Source organism: Mustela nigripes, chromosome 1, assembly GCF_022355385.1.
Source record: "Mustela nigripes isolate SB6536 chromosome 1, MUSNIG.SB6536, whole genome shotgun sequence".
Classification (NCBI taxonomy): domain Eukaryota; kingdom Metazoa; phylum Chordata; class Mammalia; order Carnivora; family Mustelidae; genus Mustela; species Mustela nigripes.
In genome coordinates this window covers 33,479,186-33,494,071 of record NC_081557.1, presented here as the reverse complement: position 1 = coordinate 33,494,071, position 14,886 = coordinate 33,479,186, and the positions used below count along the sequence as shown (strand labels likewise).

General features: G+C 43.6%; 1 protein-coding gene across 2 annotated transcripts; it reads left to right on the top strand.

Annotated features, from left to right (window-relative positions):
- The first annotated feature begins 501 nt into the window (after positions 1 to 501).
- Positions 502 to 13,659, top strand: LOC132022125 (L-lactate dehydrogenase A chain). 2 transcript variants are annotated; one of them, XM_059407463.1, is made up of 8 exons: positions 502 to 608; positions 2,648 to 2,797; positions 5,123 to 5,240; positions 6,567 to 6,740; positions 7,174 to 7,347; positions 9,532 to 9,649; positions 12,008 to 12,131; positions 12,948 to 13,659. In XM_059407463.1, exons 2-8 carry the CDS (start codon positions 2,672 to 2,674, stop codon positions 13,110 to 13,112), a joined length of 999 nt encoding a protein of 332 aa, XP_059263446.1. In that variant the 5' UTR covers positions 502 to 608; positions 2,648 to 2,671; the 3' UTR covers positions 13,113 to 13,659. The 2 variants fall into 2 exon arrangements, with proteins under 2 accessions (XP_059263446.1, XP_059263436.1); XM_059407453.1 differs by lacking the exon at positions 502 to 608 and adding an exon at positions 1,215 to 1,235.
- Positions 13,660 to 14,886: the final 1,227 nt, after the last annotated feature.

The window sequence follows — 14,886 nt, the reverse complement described above, 5'->3', positions numbered from 1 at the left end:
GGTTTAAAGAAGATATCGGGAAGGAAGGCAGGCCAGGCAAAGGAAACCAGCACCAACGAAGGCTAGAGCTGAGGCCTCACTACGAGCTGGGGGATTTGGAATGTTTAGCAGCAGGTGGAGGACAGTTTTGGCGATCACACGACCTGGGTAGGGTCAGAATGATGCTATGCTAGGCATTCCCTCCTTTCCAACAAGCTGTTGAAAGTCTACGTGCCAGAAGCTGTTCTGGGCAATGAGAAACAGCGGTGAAGATTCCCATTAAGCTTTTCCTGAGGGTCCGCTTGACTGGCTTGGGCTTTTGTGGCGGGCGGTAGCGTGGCTCTAGCAGCCCCTTAGATCTCCGGACGCACACGGGTCTGTCGGCAGGTTGGCGGTCCCGCTGCGCGCGCCGCCTAAGCTGCTCCACTGCCCCGCCCGGCTCGGAGCCCGCCCCTAGTCCGACCCACACGTGGGTTCCCGCACGTCCGCCTGGCTCCCCCTTGACGTCAGCCTCGCGGTTCCATTTAAGGCCCCTCCCGCGCTCAGCTCCGAGTGTCGGAGCCGCTGCCGCCAAGTCCGGATTCAGTCTCGCGCGCCGCTGACGCTCGCCCTCCCGACGTGCACTCCCGGTACGGTCTGGCCCCAAGTGCACGGAGCTGGAGGGTCAGGAGAGCGAGCAGCTTCTGGTTTGCTAACTCGACGCTGCCCGCAAAGGGGTCTCCGCTTCCGGGGCGTGGGGGTCGCGGGGTGGAGGCAGAGTTCGCAGACCATACCTGGGCGGTGGCCCACGCCCTGCGTGGGCTCGGGAGCCCGCCGCACTCTGCTTTTGCTCTAAGCGGGCACCGCGATCTCCGGTCGGGCTGGGAAATCCTGTGGTGGAAAGGCCAAGTGGATGCAGAAGGACAAGAATAGGACAGATAACGAAGGGTGGGGCATACCTCCGGGCTTAAAAGAGGCAAACGGCACAGAACTCGAGGTCCGGTTTCCAGAACCCAGAGAGCCGAAAAAGCCTCAGCAGTCGGGCGGTGGGGCTGGGGGAGGAGGTATGAAAGCCGGGGAGCGCTGCTCGGGTCGCTTTTTAACCCTGGGGCTCGCGAGAGGTGGACTCCACGGAGCTGCTGCTGTCCCTGTTACAGGGCGGTCTCTGCGCAAATTAACACTTAATAAGCGACTGCTGATGTATCAAGTGCTGCCCTAGGCACGGTGCATGCAAAGATGAAGCCGGAAGAGAATTCAGCTCTCCTGCGTCGCAGATGGTATTTTGCGAGTAGAATATCTGGTACCATCTACTCCTTTTGAAAAATGGGGGGGGGGGGGGGGGACCTAAAGCTGGGAGAAGGTTAGGGCAACTCTGAGGTAACAAAGTGGGTGGCAGATTTGGGGAATAGACCCTCTTTCTGCAGGGCTCCTCCGTCACCCGTCCCCGTCCACCCGTCTCGCTGGATCCTTAGGTTTTCGGTGAAGCCAGGTCTAGAAATAGCAGTGATTTGTAAGGAGAGATCCGATTCCAGCTTGGTGACTCTGGGCAGCCTGCCTGGAAGTCCTCGGATATTTTTGCCCATTTGGAACTCAAGACTAGACGTGGGGCTTTGGGATGCAGCCTGTGATAATCTTCCCAGTGAATGCAGTGCGGGGTTGCATTAGCAGAGCGAAGGCCTCCTCCCCGGCTCTGGAAATGGAGGATTACACCAAGTATCATGTTAACTTCAGGGCTTTGGGCCTCTACAGCTATTTTTGCACTTCCTGTACTGACAATTTCCTCCTACCGGGCCTCACGCCCTTGCAACATGGATCGCAGCAGAAGCCACACGAGGCGCCTCCCTCCCGGTTTGTTAACAGCAACCAAGTATTTAAGATTTAAAGTCTGGCCGTGGCCGCGCGCGTGGCCGGGGAGGCAGCCAGCTGGGGCACTACTTAGGTCTAAAGTCCGCCGCGTGCTCGCTCTCCGTCTGACCCGAAGAGCACGGTAATTTCCAGTCATTTCCGCCCGTGGGCGGGGCTACCCCGGCCGCCGCCGTTGGGGGCAGTGCCCAACTCTGGAAAGCTTGGGGTTCCTACTCTACTCTTGTCCCCGCCCACTGCTTGGAAATGAGCATGCGCGCGAGTCTCGCGCAGGCGAGGGTGGGGGAGGGGCGGTAAACCCCACGAGCTCGGGCTGGACCGTTGGCATCTTCTGGGGCTGGAGGAGGGAGTGATTGCGCATGAGCAGAGCTTTTTGCATGCCCTAAGACGACTGAGTCGTTTCAGGAGGCAGTTACAGGAGATTTTTCCACGTTCCTCGGGTCCTTACTTGAGGGTTTGGAGGGAACCCCGGTGACTGGAGTAGAGTGGGCAGGCAGCTCACAGCGATTTTGTGTGAGGAAAGGCGGCCCCGCTTGGGGTTAATACCTTCAAGATGAAGGAGGCCTCAGGAAGCTATACTTACACTCAAACGTCAATGCTATTCTTCCACGCCAAGGTGAGATCCTTTACACCGAGATCCTAGAGAGACCAGACCCTGGCATTCGGTCTTTCAGCATTCCTGTGGCCAGCTTTAGGTTTTTTCCTTCCCCCTTTTTAGTGGCAAGTACCCCCAAAAGAAGTAAAACGAACTCCTTTGGAACAGCTTTAGGTTAATAGCGTTAATTCAAAGAAGATGCAGTGACTGTGCGTGTTTTTTCCCCTTTAGATTCCTTTTGGTTCTAAGTCCAAAATGGCAACTCTCAAAGACCAGCTGATACAGAATCTTCTTAAGGAAGAACATGTCCCCCAAAATAAGATTACAGTTGTTGGGGTTGGTGCTGTTGGCATGGCTTGTGCCATCAGTATCTTAATGAAGGTAAGTGAGAGCCCATCTTTCTGGGAGACACCCATCCCCCCACTCCTCCAAGAATTGGATTATCACATTGTATATACAAAGATTCAGGTTCATGCGCTCAGAGAGCGTTTTATGGAACAAACTTTAGAAATGTGATGCCAGGGGCGCCTGGGTGGCACAGTGGTTTAAAGCCTCTGCCTTCGGCTCAGGTCATAATCCCAGGGTCCTGGGATCGAGCCCCACGTCGGGCTCTGCTCTGCAGGGACCCTGCTTCCCTCTCTCTCTCTGCCTGCCTCTCTGCCTACTTGTGATCTCTGTCTGTCAAATAAATAAATAAAATCTTATTTAAAAAAAAAAAAAAAGAAATGTGATGCCATACCAAAAGCGTATCTGAACTAAAAAAAAAGTTGTCAGGCAAGTGGTGACACAGTTCCTCCTTTTTTTTTTTTTTTTAAAGAGATTCTAAAAATTTATTTGACACACAGCAAGAAAGGGAACACAAGCAGGGGGGCTGGCAGAGGCAGAGGAGGGTTCCCGCTGAACAGGGAGGTGAGGGGCTCAATTCCAGGACCTGACCCGAAGGCTAACACTTAAGGACTGAGCCACCCAGGCACCCCAGGGTGACCCTTCCTTAAATTCACTTTGCCCTATTAACATGGATGAATTGCCTACAAATGAAAAAGAGCCCATGCCTTTAAACAAGCTAAAGTTATTTTAAAATAATTTTTGAATTGAAAATCATACATTGGTAAAATTAAAATCACGCTAAATGTGGGAAATCCTAAGCATTTCTTCCACAAAAATTGCCACCTTGAATAGTAAATTTTGGTATCAGTTATGGAGCGAACACTTAGTTAGAATTTGTGAATGAATAAACACATTTTAAGTAGTCAGGCCCGGTTTATATATAAAAATAATCGCAACTTACCATAAAAGATCTTAAATTTAGATTTGGAGTTCAAATAAGAGAGTGAAATGATTAATTCTGGCTTTTGAACAGGAAAGGATTGAAATAAGGAACTGAAGGCAGAAATGAGCTATGAGCTATGTATGGTTACAGCATGTTGCTTCATATGTGTACTTACGAGGAGCCACATAGTGTAAAGGTTTCCCCCACCATCGTACAGGAGACCATTGCTGTGAAACCCTTCTGAAGCCAAAATGGTGTAAAGTGAAGACAGTCTGATTGATTAATACGGAAAATTTTTTGAGCATTCCCAGACCCAAGAAATAACCTTGGGCTTTTCTGAACCTTAGGACACATCTTGCTGACAGATACCCAAAATAGAGGTGAAGTACAGATGTTCACGCAGTTCAAAGCAATGACAGCTTGATACTGAGATGCATAAAGTTTCCTAGGGAAGGAGCTTGTTGGTACTTGGGATGTGTACTACTACTCTAAGGGCTCACTGCAGAACAAACAACTGAATGCCATTATTGCTTTTTGCCTTTTTCATAAAAGCACAAATCCTCTTTGGATTTCTTTCAGTAAAAACAGGTACAATGTTAGGTCTTGTATAAAAATGAATTGGCATAATGCAGACTTCTGAAAACGAGGGGGTGCCTGTACCAATTCTTACTGCTTTCCCGTTGGATCAGAAATTGATGCCATCTGTTTTCTTACACCTGTGAATCACCTGTGGTCTTTTCCTATGATGCTCTCTAACTTGGGTGTGTATAAGCATAGTGCAAGGTTATCATAGATGACTTGGGGTAGTTCTGTAGCTCAGCTAGTATAACTTAACTTGGTTATAACAGTTCACAACTCATGTCTGTTAAATGTTACTGATGCTCCTGGTCTGAGATGGCACCTGTGAACATTTGCTGCTTCAGTTGAAAGGATATTTTTTACCAATACTATATTGCAGTGCACAAATCTATCTATATGTGACACTGTTAGTATTGGTTAATATATAGACAAAGAATGATCCAGAATACCACTTTTTTTAACTTCCAAGTCGTGATACTAGTCAGACTCACTTATGTAATGAATAATGACCTAAAATCAATTTAAAAAACTGAATTTGAGAGTATAAATAGAGCAGCTTTATGTAATTGGGTGATATTCCATCCATTGCCAGTCCAGGGTTCTGCCTCCATACAGTGGCGTGGTGGAGCCCTTGCAAAGCTTGCTCTAATGAAGAGAGATCAGTACTTCTTCCTATGGAAGGGTCATCTGAGAGTCAGTTTTTAAATGGGGGCCTACCTTTATTTTGAGGTATATCCCGATACTAATAAAGTAGCAGAACTCTTTCTGTCCTAGAAATACAGAAATTTTTGCATGCCTTTCTATTTGACTAAATAATGTATGCTTTCCATTTGACTACAATTGTTAACATCTCTTAGGACTTGGCAGATGAACTTGCTCTTGTTGATGTCATGGAAGACAAACTGAAGGGAGAAATGATGGATCTCCAGCATGGAAGCCTTTTCCTTAGAACACCAAAAATTGTCTCTGGCAAAGGTGAATTACAACAAACTTACATTGTGGTCTATGCTAAACTTAATTCTCTATCAGGCTTGAAATTCTGTTTCAAAGATTGGCTTTTTATATAGGATCAGAGAGCCTTTGAACAATTTTGCATTGGTAACCTTTTTTCTGAAAGTTGCAATTTCTAGTAAGTGAGTTTTTTTTTTTTTAAACATTTTATTTATTCATTTGATGGATCACAAGTAGGCAGAGCAGCAGGCAGAGAGAACGGGGAAGCAGGCCCAATGCGGGGCTCAATCCCAGGACCCTGAGATCATGACTGACCTGAGCCAAAGGCAGAGGCTTAACCCACTGAGCCACCCAGGCACCCCTCTAGTAAATGGTTTTAAATGGAAATCCAGTATGTCTGTAATGTGGAAAGCATCTGAGTTAGCATGTAATTAGTAAAGCTCCTCAGGTTTGTATGTAACCACATTGTTTCTAATATTTAAATTTAATATACTTGCCCTACTTCCTTTCACACCTAACAGTTGAGAATAGGATAAGTGAGCCTGTTCGGATATTCTTGGGCCTTTTACACTTAAGAGCCCTGGTCAAGAAACCTGGACATGTGTACAAATGGTGTTTCTTTTGACATTTGAAAATCAGTGACCACTTACCTATGGGCTGGGTTGACTATCCTGTACCATAGGGTATCTAGAAGCAAGACATACTTGATAAGTATGTGGCTTTTGCTTAAAAAACAAAACAGCCTGTCTCTGGACTGGTGTGATCATAGTGAAGTAGTTAAGTTGAAACAGGAGTATCGGGGTGCCTGGGTGACTCAGTTGGACATCTGCCTTCAGCTCAGGTCATGATCCCGGGGTCCTGGGATTGATCCCACTTTGGGCTCCCTGCCTAGCCAGGAGCCTGCTTCTCCCTCTGCCCCTCACCCCACTTGTGCTCTCTCACCCTCCATCTCTCTCAAATAAGTAAATCTTTAAAAAAGAAAAAAAGAAAGAGTGTGGGAGAGTGTGAGCATGAGCTCAGGTGGCAAAAAAATTGAGGGATGACAACCTCATTTGATTGTTTCCAGCTCCTCTGAGCTGTCACTAAAGTCACAGTCTAAAACCAGAATACAAGGAAGGTAGTGATTTACTTTTCCTCCCGTTAAGTGGCCAAAAACTAAAGGAGAAGATGGGGGTGGGAAGGTAGCAGTACAAGCATTTATCTGTATTTCCCTATATATGAAAGGAAGTAGGGGAGGTAACACAGTTGTTCAAACTGTCCATTAGAGAAGGTTACAGAACAACTTTCTGCCGGCTAGGTATTAGAGTTCTCTTAAAGGCTGTAATCTGGTTTTTGTTCCCTTTTGTCTAGACTATAATGTGACCGCAAACTCCAAGTTGGTTATTATCACAGCTGGGGCACGTCAGCAAGAGGGAGAAAGCCGTCTTAATTTGGTCCAGCGTAACGTGAACATCTTTAAGTTCATCATTCCTAATGTTGTCAAATACAGCCCAAACTGCAAGTTGCTTGTTGTTTCCAATCCAGGTGAGACCTTTAATTGTACAAATAGATGAACTCGAGTGAAACTGATAGTATATGTCATGTTCTGTATACACACATCTGTTGCTCATATTTTTCATTTTCCTCTTGTGAACGGATTTGCTAAAATCATTAAGTTTAAAATAGTAAGGGGGATACAGTGCCCCTAAATGTAGTTAGAACTTAGAAATTAGTTACTTGCCCAAGAAGAGCTTAGGTAAATTATGAATAAGATGTTGTTAATGCACAATTTATTTTCATTAAACTACACTTCTTGAGGACTTCGTGAATTTGCCATTTTACAAATAAAGGTTTAAAAATTTAATAAAAATGTTGGGTCATAAGCACGATCAAGATTCATACAGAGCCATGTATCTTGACTAGCTAAACATTATCTAATAATTGACCTAGTATCTTTGCCTAAACGTTTTCTTCATAGTGGATATCTTGACCTATGTGGCTTGGAAGATAAGTGGCTTTCCCAAAAACCGTGTTATTGGAAGTGGTTGCAATCTGGATTCAGCCCGGTTCCGTTACCTAATGGGGGAAAGGTTGGGAGTTCACCCGTTAAGCTGTCATGGGTGGATCCTCGGGGAGCATGGAGACTCCAGTGGTAAGCATAACTATTTTCTCTTTTTGTTTTAAAAAAAAATTGTTGTAAAATATTTACAGAAGTTTCATTATTAAACCAGAGCTGAAATCAGATACCCATTCATTGGAGTAGGATGGTTTCTAGAAATCTATCTTTTGACATAATTTTTATGTTAAGAATGGTTAAGATTTTAACTTTTATGTAACATTTTATGGCATCCCTATGTCATGGATGGGGAATAAAATTACTTAATACAGTGGACATATTAAAATAAGAGAATAGTTCTAAGGATGACCTCAGTCATTTGATATCACAGCTGTGTCTAGACTTGAACTTTGTGGCTCAGATAAGGTCAGCCAATCCAAATGAAGGAGATGAAAAAGTCTATCACAGCTAAGAGAGGTTTTAATTTTGTGCAGAGTTCTCAGTTACTTAGGCCAAGAAAATTCCTTTTATGATTTCATAGTGTCTTTATTTTTCAAATACACATGGATTAAACATCGCGGTAGAGTAGGAAAACAAGTTAGAATATGGTGAAAATTCTTAGTCTTACATAAATCAGTCAATGAAAGTTTAAGAGTAACGGTGGTTGTAGTCTTGACCATCTACCAACAGCAGGTAATCCTCCCCAGATAAGAAGTGAGAATTAGACAAAAGGGTCAAGGGCGCCTGGGTGGCTCAGTGGGTTAAGCCTCTGCCTTCGGCTCAGGTCTCATGATCCCAGGGTCCTGGGATCGAGCCTCGAATCGGGCTCTCTGCTCAGCAGGGAGCCTGCTTCCTCCTCTCTCTCTGTCTGCTTCTCTGCCTACTTGTGATCTCTGTCAGATAAATAAATAAACTCTTCAAAAAAAAAAAAGAAAGAAAGAAAAAGGGTCAAAATTACTAGTCTTGGGGCACTTGGGTGGCTCAGTGGGTTAGGCCTCTGCCTTCAGCTCGGGTCATGATCCCAGGGTCCTGGGATCGAGCCCCACATCGGGCCCTCTGCTCAGCAGGGAGCCTGCTTCCTCCTCTCTCTGCCTGCCTCTCTGCCTACTTGTGATCTCTGTCAAATAAATAAAATCTGTAAAAAAAAAAAAATTACTATTCTTGTTTCCAGAACCCAAGTTTGGCTCCCCATTGCTCAAAAGGCCAGTAGTCAAGAGGCAAGTTTTGACTGGAAGGGAATATGAGCTTTATTCAAGAGGCTGGCAACTTGGGGAAGAAGGCAGACCCTTGTCCAAAAGTCCAACTCTGAAGTTTCTTCCTGGCCCAGAGATAGATTTTTTTAAAGATTTTACTAATTGGGGCACCTGGGTGTCTCAGTTGTTAAACGTCTGCCTTGAGCTCAGGTCACGATCCCAGGGTCTCGGGATTGAGCCCCATATTGGGCTCCCTGCTCAGCAGGAAGCCTGCTTCTCCCTTTCCCACTCCCCCTGCTTGTGTTCCTCTCTTAACTATCTGTCTCTCTCAAATAAATTAATAAAATCTTCAAAAAAAAAGATTTCATTTACTTATTTGACAGATACAAAGGGAACACAAGAAGGCAGAGCAGCAAGCAGAGGGAGAGGGAGAAGCAGGCTTTCTGCTGACCTGGGAGCCCGATGGGGGTCTTGATCCCGGATCATGACCTGAACCAAAGGCAGACACTCAACCCACTGAGCCACCCAGGTGCCCCTAACCCAGAGACTTTTGAAGGGGTTTAATCAGTTAAGGGAACACAGTGGTCTGTAACATTTCTTGATTGCATGCAGATTTGATGATGCCAGTTACTCAGTGCTCAGAGATTGTGCAAGAAGTTCTAGTTCTTCTAGTGTGCAAGAAGGTCTGGTTCCTTAGTACCAAGGAGTTGTGCAAAAGTACTCTGTTCTGTGAAGGAGGGCAAGGTTTACAGATACTCAAAGGGAGGTCAGTAAAATCATTCATGTGACCTTAAGAAAAGAAAACATTTTGCTGAAAGATGGCTGGGCTAATCAGAAAGGTGAGGCAGCTTCGAACAGACTTGCTGGCCTCTGTGGCCTGGGAACGTTTTGGTTCTTTATTCCCCCAGACCAGTGGTCTACAAATCTCAGAGAAAGTGATTTATTTCTGTTACAGATCAAGGGTCTTAAGTCAACAAGCAAGGAGTATGTTGACTTAAAGCAGATTAGCCTGGAAGACTGGTTAGGGTGCTTTGTGGTCTGCTGGATGACATGTGGAAGTAAATGTATTCTGTACTGTTTCTTCTAGTGCCTGTATGGAGTGGAGTAAACATTGCTGGTGTGTCTCTGAAGAATCTGCACCCTGACTTAGGCACTGATGCAGATAAGGAACAGTGGAAAGAGGTTCACAAACAGGTGGTTGACAGGTAATGGATCCCATAATTTGGCAATACAGAAGATTAAAACTTATATTTTTATTTTATTTTATTTTTTAAAGATTTATTTATTTATTTGACAGAGAGCAAGACATCACAAGTAGGCAGAGAGAAAGAGGAAGGGAAGCAGGCTCCCTGCTGAGCAGAGAGCTCGATGCAGGGCTTGATCCCAGGACCCTGAGATCATGACCCGAGTCGAAGGCAGGTGCTTTAACCTACTGAACCACCCAGGCACCCATAAGACTTATATTTTTATTTTATTTTATTTTTATTTTATTTTTTTTAAAGATTTTATTTATTTTATTTGATAGAGATTGCAACTAGTCAGAGAGGCAGGCAGGGAGAGAGAGGAGGAAGCAGGTTCTCTGCTGAGCAGAGAGCCCGATGCGGGCCTCGATCCCAGGACCTTGGGATCATGACCTGAGCCGAAGGCAGAGGCTTGAACCCACTGAGCCACCCAGGCGCCCCTATATTTTTATTTTGAAGTTTGAAAGTTTAATAGCATTTGAGTACTTGACGGAAAGCATTTTTCTAAGGACGCCTGGCTATAGCTGGCTCAGTTGGTAGAGTATGTGACTCCTGATCTCAGGCTTGTGAGTTCGAGTCCCGTGTTGGGTGTAGAGATTACTTAAAAATTAAAAAAAAAAAAGATTTTTCCTGATGTTTTGTTAAAGAACATACTATAAAACAGAAGTAAAGAACTAAAAATGGTTAATGCAACAGTCTTTGCTGTATTACTCTATAGTAGTATAAATCTTTTAGTGCTTGGAAGTTGTATTTCAGATTAAGTCTTTATTTCAATAGCATATATGGGTCATTCAGTTAGGAATAAGAATTTTTATTGATTTATTGATAAGAGTTTTATTTATTTAAGTTATCTTTACACCCTGTGTGGGACTTGAACTCAGAACCCCCCGGAGATCAAGAGTCACATCCTGCATGGACTGAGCCAGCCAGGTGCCGCAGAAATAAGAACTTTTATTTCTTTATTTTTTAAGAAAAGATTGATTTATTTATTTGAGAGGGAGCATGTGCGTGCGTGCAGGGGAAGGGGAGAGGGGAGAGAATCTCAAGCAGACCTCCCCCTGCTGAGCATGGTGCTTGACATGGGGCCAATCCCATGACCCAGAGATGACGATCTGAGCCAAAAACAAGAGTCACATTCTCAACTGACTGAACCACTCAGGAGCCCCAAGAATTTTTAAATCCAATTTCCTGTTATAGGCTTTATGATTAGAAATAGCAAACTTGTTTATTCAGATGATTATAAAGTTTCAGGCAATGTATAGATTCATAATTGTACTAAAAATGTGAATATTGTATGAAATTATGTAAATACGGGAGTTTTCAGCTTGGTCTTATTATTTCGTGTGTGTGTGTGTGTGTGTGTATATATATATATATATATATATATATATATGATAAAGATTTTTATCACCGAGAGAGTGCATGCATAGGCACTGGGAGCAGCAGGCAAAGGGAGAATCAGGCTCCCCACTGAGCAAGGAACCAGGTATGGGACTTGATCCAGCACCCTGGGATCATGACCTGAGCTGAAGGCAGATGCTTACCATCCTGTTACTTACTTACTACAAACCATGTGTGGGCCTCAGTCTGTAGAACTGAGTAATGAATCAGGATTGATTTAGGCAAGACCCTCTTTTAAAAAACCTGTGAACCGGGACACCTGGGTGGCTCAGTGGGTTAAAGCCTCTGCCTTTGGCTCCAGTCATGATCGCAGGGTCCTGGGATCGAGCCCTGCGTTGGGCTCTCTGCTCGGTGGGGAGCCTGCTTCCCCCCGCTCTCTCTGCCTGCCTCTCTGCCTACTTGTGAACTCTTGTCTGTCAAATAAATAAATAAAAACTTCAAAACAAACAAACAAAAACAAAAACCTGTGAACCCACCACCCAACCCAAGAAACATTGATAATAGCTGTCAACTAAATGTAGTGTTTTGTTGGGTTAGAATTACTAGTCTGCTGGTACTTGAATAGGAGTTCTGAGCTCCTCCTCCCACTCATCTTCTGTCCTACTGCCCATCCCTTGCTTTGAGTCAAAGATGTAATCTAATCTTGGAGTTATTTTTTAAAATTCAGTATTACGTCTTAATCCTTTATTTTGTTGCATGTACATGTAGTTACTTGTTTTGACAGTTGTAATATTCTGTGGTATTGAATATACATTGTACTGTTGTGAACATCCCTATACATAATATCTTGGTATGCATGCAAGCATTACTGAGGTCTGTAATGTAACTTCATGGCATTATTTGCTGTAAAGCATGTGTTTGTTCTTTGCTTTCTCTTACCCTACTTTTTCCTAACTTTCTCTGTCCTTCCCTACCCTACAGTGCCTATGAGGTGATCAAACTGAAAGGCTACACTTCCTGGGCCATTGGACTGTCTGTGGCAGATTTGGCAGAAAGTATAATGAAGAATCTTAGGCGGGTGCATCCAATTTCCACCATGATTAAGGTAGGTGTATGTAGTGGTACATTGTATTTGAATGTGGTTATTTTCTGGTTTTTAAGAAAGATTCTTCTGGAATAAATGAAACAAGATGGGATTGGGAGGGAGACAAACCGTAAGTGACTCTTAATCTCACAAAACAAACCGAGGGTTGCTGGGGGGAGGGGGTTTGGGAGAAGGGGAGTGGGGTTACGGACATTGGGAAGGGTATGTGCTATGGTGAGTGCTGTGAAGTGTGTAAACCTGGCCATTCACATACCTGTATCCCGGGGGATAAAAATACATTACATAGTTTATAAAAAATTAAAAAATTTTTTTGTGAAAACAGACTTAGTCATCAGTCTTTGATTTAAATGACATAAATCTAAGTGACATAAATTTGATTTAAGTGACATAATAAATGCAGTCACAACTTTCTTGGAGAGAAATCGTTGAACTTTGGGATTAATGTTTAGTGGTACTATGTTCACATAGATAACTTGATAACTTACAATAAGTTGAGGTGAGTGGAAGACCATAAAAGAAAAGCTTTTTCCTTTGAAGGAAAAAAGAAGTCACTCAAAGTAGAGTTGCCAAAATGTTGTCATTAAAAATTGAACAGTAATATGGATAATGGCAATAATTTAGATTGTCTTTTATAACAGAAATCTTGCTGGTATTTTGATGACTTGCACTGTTCCTAACATCCTAACCGAAAACGTGGACAGGAGTTCCTACTTCTCAAGTTGTATTAAATAAGCTTCATAATTGTAAAGAATGAAAGTCTTGGGAGACCCCAGAATGTGTGCTCAAAACATAAAATACTTTTCCTTTTGTCTTCAGGGTCTTTATGGAATTAAAGATGATGTCTTCCTTAGTGTTCCTTGCATCTTGGGACAGAATGGAATTTCAGATGTTGTGAAGGTGACTCTAACTACTGAGGAAGAGGCCCGTTTGAAGAAGAGTGCAGATACACTCTGGGGGATCCAAAAGGAGCTGCAGTTTTAAAATTTTCTAATGTACCACTTCCCTGTCTAGACTACGACAGGGTTTTAGTTGGAGGTTGTGTACATTGTCCTTATTATCTGATCTGTTACTTAAATAATATCAAAATGGCATAAAGAAAAAACATCAGTTTCCTAAATTTCTAAATACGAATGGTTCAGTAAACCCTGCAGCTATACCCTGATGCTGGATGATACCTGCCTTTATAGTCCTAAATGGGTTCATCTCAGAGGCACCACTGCCAATATTGCATATGCAGCAGGTGCTCTTCAAACCAGATGAGTATTTCCTGTGTGTTCTAGGACTTCAGGTTCCTTCACCCAACATGCCTAGTCCATCTTTTCCAGTCAGTCACATCCTGGGCTCCAACGTATAAATTCATTATTGCATGTATCGTGCGTAACTGTTCGAAAGGATCTTACTTCGTGTACCATGTTTGTCAGAATATAGTGTACATTGCCATATAATGTAAAAAGACCATACAACCAACTAAGTGTTGTTGTACCAACTAAAATACCAAATAAAATTTGAACAGTAACTTTTTTTTGAACAGTGACTGTCCATTCATTACATTAGGTGAAGCTGCTACTTACTCTTATTATAGGGACCCATTAGGGTATTCTTAGGCAACACTGTGATGAAATTTATTATTATTATTATTTTTTAAGATTTTATTTATTCACCTGTCAGAGCAGAAGCAGGGGGAGAGGTAGGCTCCCCATTGAGCAAGCAGCCTGATGCGGGACTTCATCCCAGGACCCTGGGATCATGACCTGAGCCAAAGGCAGACACTTAATGGAGGGAGCCACACAGTTGTTTCTGCGATGACTTTTTTATTTTAAAGATTTTATTTATTTGACAGACACTGAGAGAGGGAACACAGAGGGAGAGGAAGAAGCAGGCTTTCTGCTGAGCAGGGAGCCCCATGGGGGCTGCTGACCTGAGCCAATGGCAGACAGTAAGAAACTGAACCACCCAGGTACACCTACAATGATTTTTTTTATGGTGTATTATTTACTAATGATCAAACAATCAGTGTGACTTAATAAATCAAGGGTGTGGCTAGGTTACGTTTTGGTACCATTTTCATTATAATCGTTTTAATATACTAAGCTACAAAGTATTAGGAGGTAACTATCTGATAATAGTGCTAATCATAATTGGTACCCTACAGTTCTGTAGATGATATATACATGAATGTAAAAATATTTGCCACAGCATAAGCAGTGGTACTTAAAAAAAAATGCAGGTTTTGTTTTTTTTTTTAAATATTTGTTTAAAGGTTTTATTTGTCAGAGAAAAAGCACAAGCAAGGAGAGCTGTAGGCAGAGGGAGAAGCAGGTTCACTGCTGAGCCTGCCCACCGCTGACTCCGCCCTCTGTCAGATGTAGAACTGGGTCTCCGGACCTTGAGATTATGACCTGAGCTGAAGGCAGAAGCTTAACCAAAGCCTCTCAGGCATCTTGGGAAACATTTTTAAGAACATTTGCTCTCCAGAGGCCAATAACACAATGGCACTTAACAATTTCAGACCAAATAGTCCTGATGGTTGTCCACTCAAAAATCATCTTCAGGGCACCTGGGTGGCTCAGTGGGTTAAGCCGCTGCCTTCGGCTCAGGTCATGATCTCAGGGTCCTGGGATCGAGTCCCGCATCGGGCTCTCTGCTCAGCAGGGGGCCTGCTTCCCTCTCTCTCTCTCTCTCTCTCTCTCTCCCCCAGCCTGCCTCTCCATCTACTTGTGATTTCTCTCTGTCAAATAAATAAATAAAATCTTAA

Coding starts and splice junctions, on each gene's coding strand:
- LOC132022125 (XM_059407453.1), top strand. Junction 7,348..9,531: donor GGAGCATGGAGACTCCAGTG/GTAAGCATAACT, acceptor TGTTTCTTCTAG/TGCCTGTATGGAGTGGAGTA. Junction 9,650..12,007: donor CACAAACAGGTGGTTGACAG/GTAATGGATCCC, acceptor CCTACCCTACAG/TGCCTATGAGGTGATCAAAC.